The 3,316-nt window shown below is 61.4% G+C and overlaps 2 protein-coding genes across 2 annotated transcripts in view; both read left to right on the top strand.

Moving 5' to 3' along the window:
• Nucleotides 1–1,206, top strand: part of ADGRB2 (adhesion G protein-coupled receptor B2) — a 31,426-nt gene extending 30,220 nt beyond the window's left edge. The window contains exon 25 of the mRNA XM_031063042.1: nt 1,061–1,206. Coding sequence (XP_030918902.1) covers nt 1,061–1,206 — 146 coding nt within the window. The remainder of the gene's footprint in view (nt 1–1,060) is intronic.
• Nucleotides 1,207–1,361: 155 nt separating this feature from the next.
• Nucleotides 1,362–3,316, top strand: part of COL16A1 (collagen type XVI alpha 1 chain) — a 26,822-nt gene continuing 24,867 nt past the window's right edge. Inside the window, exon 1 of the mRNA XM_031063041.1 lies at nt 1,362–1,464. Within this exon, the coding sequence (XP_030918901.1) occupies nt 1,362–1,464 (103 nt within the window). The remainder of the gene's footprint in view (nt 1,465–3,316) is intronic.

The raw sequence follows: 3,316 nt of genomic DNA, 5'->3' as shown, positions 1-3,316 counted from the left end.
ATCCTGCACCCACACGCTGCCAATGAGCATCTGATCGCGGGAGCCAGGAAAGGTAATTATAGAGTAATTAATCTGTGAGTAAATTAGGAATCTTGGAGGTCATCACCACGTGGGCTGCCCGACACTGCCGGAGCATCCCGGCATCCAGAAATGGGGGATGTGGTCTCCAGAGATGGAGGTGGGGCAGCAGGAGCAGCAGCTGTGGGTGGGAATGCCCAGAGCAGGAGCTGGGTCAGGACAGCGGTGCTGGAGGAGAGGACATCTCTGCTGGTGGCTCTGGGCACATCCGGGATGAGAGATTTGGATCCATGGTGGGATCGCGGCACCAAAACCCTCCTGCTGTGAGTGCCGTGGCTGTGCCGTGGTGGGAGCAGATCCTTTTCCCTCTGGGAAAAGCCTCCTGAGCTTCCTGAGGGCTTCCCTTGGACAGGACAGGCTTGGGAAGAGCAAAGGACACGGCCCAGCTTGGGCTGGTGGCCCCTGCCCAGTTCGGACAGGACAGGCGATGCTGCTCCCAGCCCCAGCACTGGGACACCGGGACAGGATGCGATCCTCGGAGTGGGGGAGCCTCTCCCCAGCCCCCCCAGGGAATGGAAGTCCCAATTTCATAGCCCAGTTCATCCCAGCAGTCCCCAGTTCAGGTTTGGGGCACTGGAAGAAGCCATTTGTGCTCCAGCGTGGTGATGGGAGTGACGAGGAGGGGGTGGAAGGAGCCAAATTATTCCATTGCCACCTCCTAAGGGGGATCCAGCTCAGCAGGATGAGCACAAGGGTTTTGGCTGCCGATGCCAGGGGTCAGGACCGTGGGTGACAGATCCTGGCACAACCAGGGGCTGCCATGGGGCTCCCAGCCCCATGGAGGGTGTGGGTCAGGAGCACCATCCCCTCCTTGAGGTGTCCCCCCGCTGGTCCCTAATTCTGCTGGAAAATTCTGCTGGAATTCTGCAGCCACATCCTCCAGCTCTGGTTTCTCGGAGCTGCCACGCACTGGGATCCCCCCCGCCCTCCCTGCTCTGGGGGATCCGGGGCCTGCTCCAGCTCCCCTCCTCTCTTTTCCCAGCCAAACACAGCGGCGAGAGGCAGCGTCAGGCTTTCCTGGGGCATCTGTTGGCAATTAGCAGCTTTTATTACTCATGGAGACGCCAGATGGGGCGAGGGAACGGAGCCCGGGCCAGAGGCACAGGCTCGTGGAGTGTCCCAGCATAAGGGGACAAGGGACAGCCCCCAGTCCTGCCAGACGGGGGGTACGGGGTGGTTCAGAGCAGATCCCAGAGCTCTGGAGCCGTTTTCCATCTGCAGCTCCCATCGGAGCCAGGCTGAGTCCCCCCAGTGCCAAAAATGTGAATTTTGGGGGGGCGGAAATGATGGAGGAGCGGCTCCGAGGCTGCGCGGGGAACGGGAGCTCCCATCGGAGCTTCTCTCTCCGCTCCCTGCGAAAGAAACTTCACCAAAAAGAGGCAAAAAGTGCTGTTCTAGCACGGCGGCTACAAACGGCCCAGGGAAGCTGGAAAGAATTCCTGCAGGCGCTTTCCTTCCTGGCTGGAATTAGGCGGGGAGGGGAAGGGGGGAATTTTGCCTGGATTGGAGCAGAAATTAATGCTGAGCCGCTGAAATCCTCACCGCAGGAATTCCCTCCTGTGCCTTGTCCAGCGGCCTCTGAGCCAGCGTGGTCCAGCCGGCGTCATCCCAACCCTGATTCCCTGGATTTGGGGAGCCTTTTGGGGGGAGGGATGAGACGTGGGGAGCCCCAGGGTAACACAAGCGCCGCGTTGCTCGGAGGCAAAATTGTCTCCAGCCCCAAAATTATCGGGCTCTGCTCCGGCTCGTGTTTTTTGGCAGGCGGCGCGGCAGTTTCTTGGAAGCACAGCGTGCCTCTGCTTTTTCCATGATGGGATGGAGGGTGGGCTGCTGCAGGATCCTGCTTTCCATCCCCCCGCTGGGCGCCGCTCCAAGCCAGAGTTCTGGGAAGGCGGGATCCGGCTTCTTTCTCCCTCTGGAAATGCCGATCCCGTGCTCTGGAACAGCAAAGGGAAGCAGGAGCTGCACGGAGCGGGGATTTCCACGCTGCCACCTTTGGGGATGTAGGGGTCGCTTTGTGTCGCTGTGTTGGGGACAACGAACCCAGGGGAAGTGAGGGAAACTCAATTGTACACCCTCCGAAGTGTTTTGCGGATGAATTGAGGGTCCTGGGAGATGCAGAGGGTGGGACGAGGCTGCCCTTCATCCCTGCTCTGCTCTGGGGTTGGGGTGGGATGTGGGCCCAGTTTTGGGGCCGTGCCCCGCACCCACAGGACGCACAAACCCGAGTTCATCGCTGCCGGGTGTCCCCAAACAAAGAACAGCTCGAGGAGAACAATCATCCCAAACGAGAGAACGAGGAAAATTCGCTGTGTTTTCGTTCCCACTTGCTTTAATTACCCTTAATTACCTCAGCAGGCACCTCGCGGGAGCGTTGTCACCACGTCGCTGGGACTGGCCGGGGTTGCCCGCGACAGCTTATTTACTGCCTCTGCACAAGCAGCAGTTGTTAATTAGCGACTTTATTGAGATCCATGCGTCCCTCACGCGTCTCTAAAGCTGCAGGCTGAATAGAGCCATCACAATTTGGGAGAAAACGCAGCTGGGCCATCCTGAGGGTCCCTGTGCCATCCCATCCACAGCCATGGTGATGCCAGCGGATGCTTTGCACCCTCCAGACCTAAAATTACACGAGCTGGGCTTGTTCCCTGCCTGGTTTGGGGGGTTCAGGGCGGCCTGGCATACACAAGAACGGGAGGATGGAGCAGCCAGGCCCCGGGGCAGCATTCCAGGCTGGCACATCCCGGCTGGGATGGGCGCGGATCCCTCCAGGGCTTGGCAGGGCTCTGGGAAATCAGCAGGACGCGGTGCCGGCGGCAGGGATGGTGGCAGCCGTCCCGTCTCATCGCCTGACCCCGGGCACCTCACCCTGAGCCAGACTGTCCCCAAGGCACCCCCGAGGCGCAGGGAGGGGACAGACAGCAGCTCCGTGTCACACAGCGGCCTGGGCTGTCCCCGAGCCTCGGGGTCTGCCCGGAGCTGCTCCTGGGGCCGCGCCCGTGGAGTCGCACCCTAGAGGGACACCGTCCTTCCTTGGGGACAGATTCTGGCCAGCGGTGCCACCAGCGGTGCCACCAGCTCCCTGTGGGAGGAAGAGCCGCTCCACAGCGGGGGCAGACAGGGAATGGGATCGCCCCCACCCGGGATTGGAGTTCCCCTCGTTTGGCCCGGAGAGGGGAAGGAGGATGGGGAGGGAGCGGAGGCGCTGCCGGAGGAGGCGCCCGGAGGAGGAGGAGGA

This window comes from Geospiza fortis, unplaced genomic scaffold (genome assembly GCF_000277835.1).
Source record: "Geospiza fortis unplaced genomic scaffold, GeoFor_1.0 scaffold289, whole genome shotgun sequence".
Taxonomy (NCBI): domain Eukaryota; kingdom Metazoa; phylum Chordata; class Aves; order Passeriformes; family Thraupidae; genus Geospiza; species Geospiza fortis.
The sequence above is the reverse complement of the archived record's forward strand: the minus strand, read 5'-3'. Positions and strand labels throughout refer to the sequence as shown.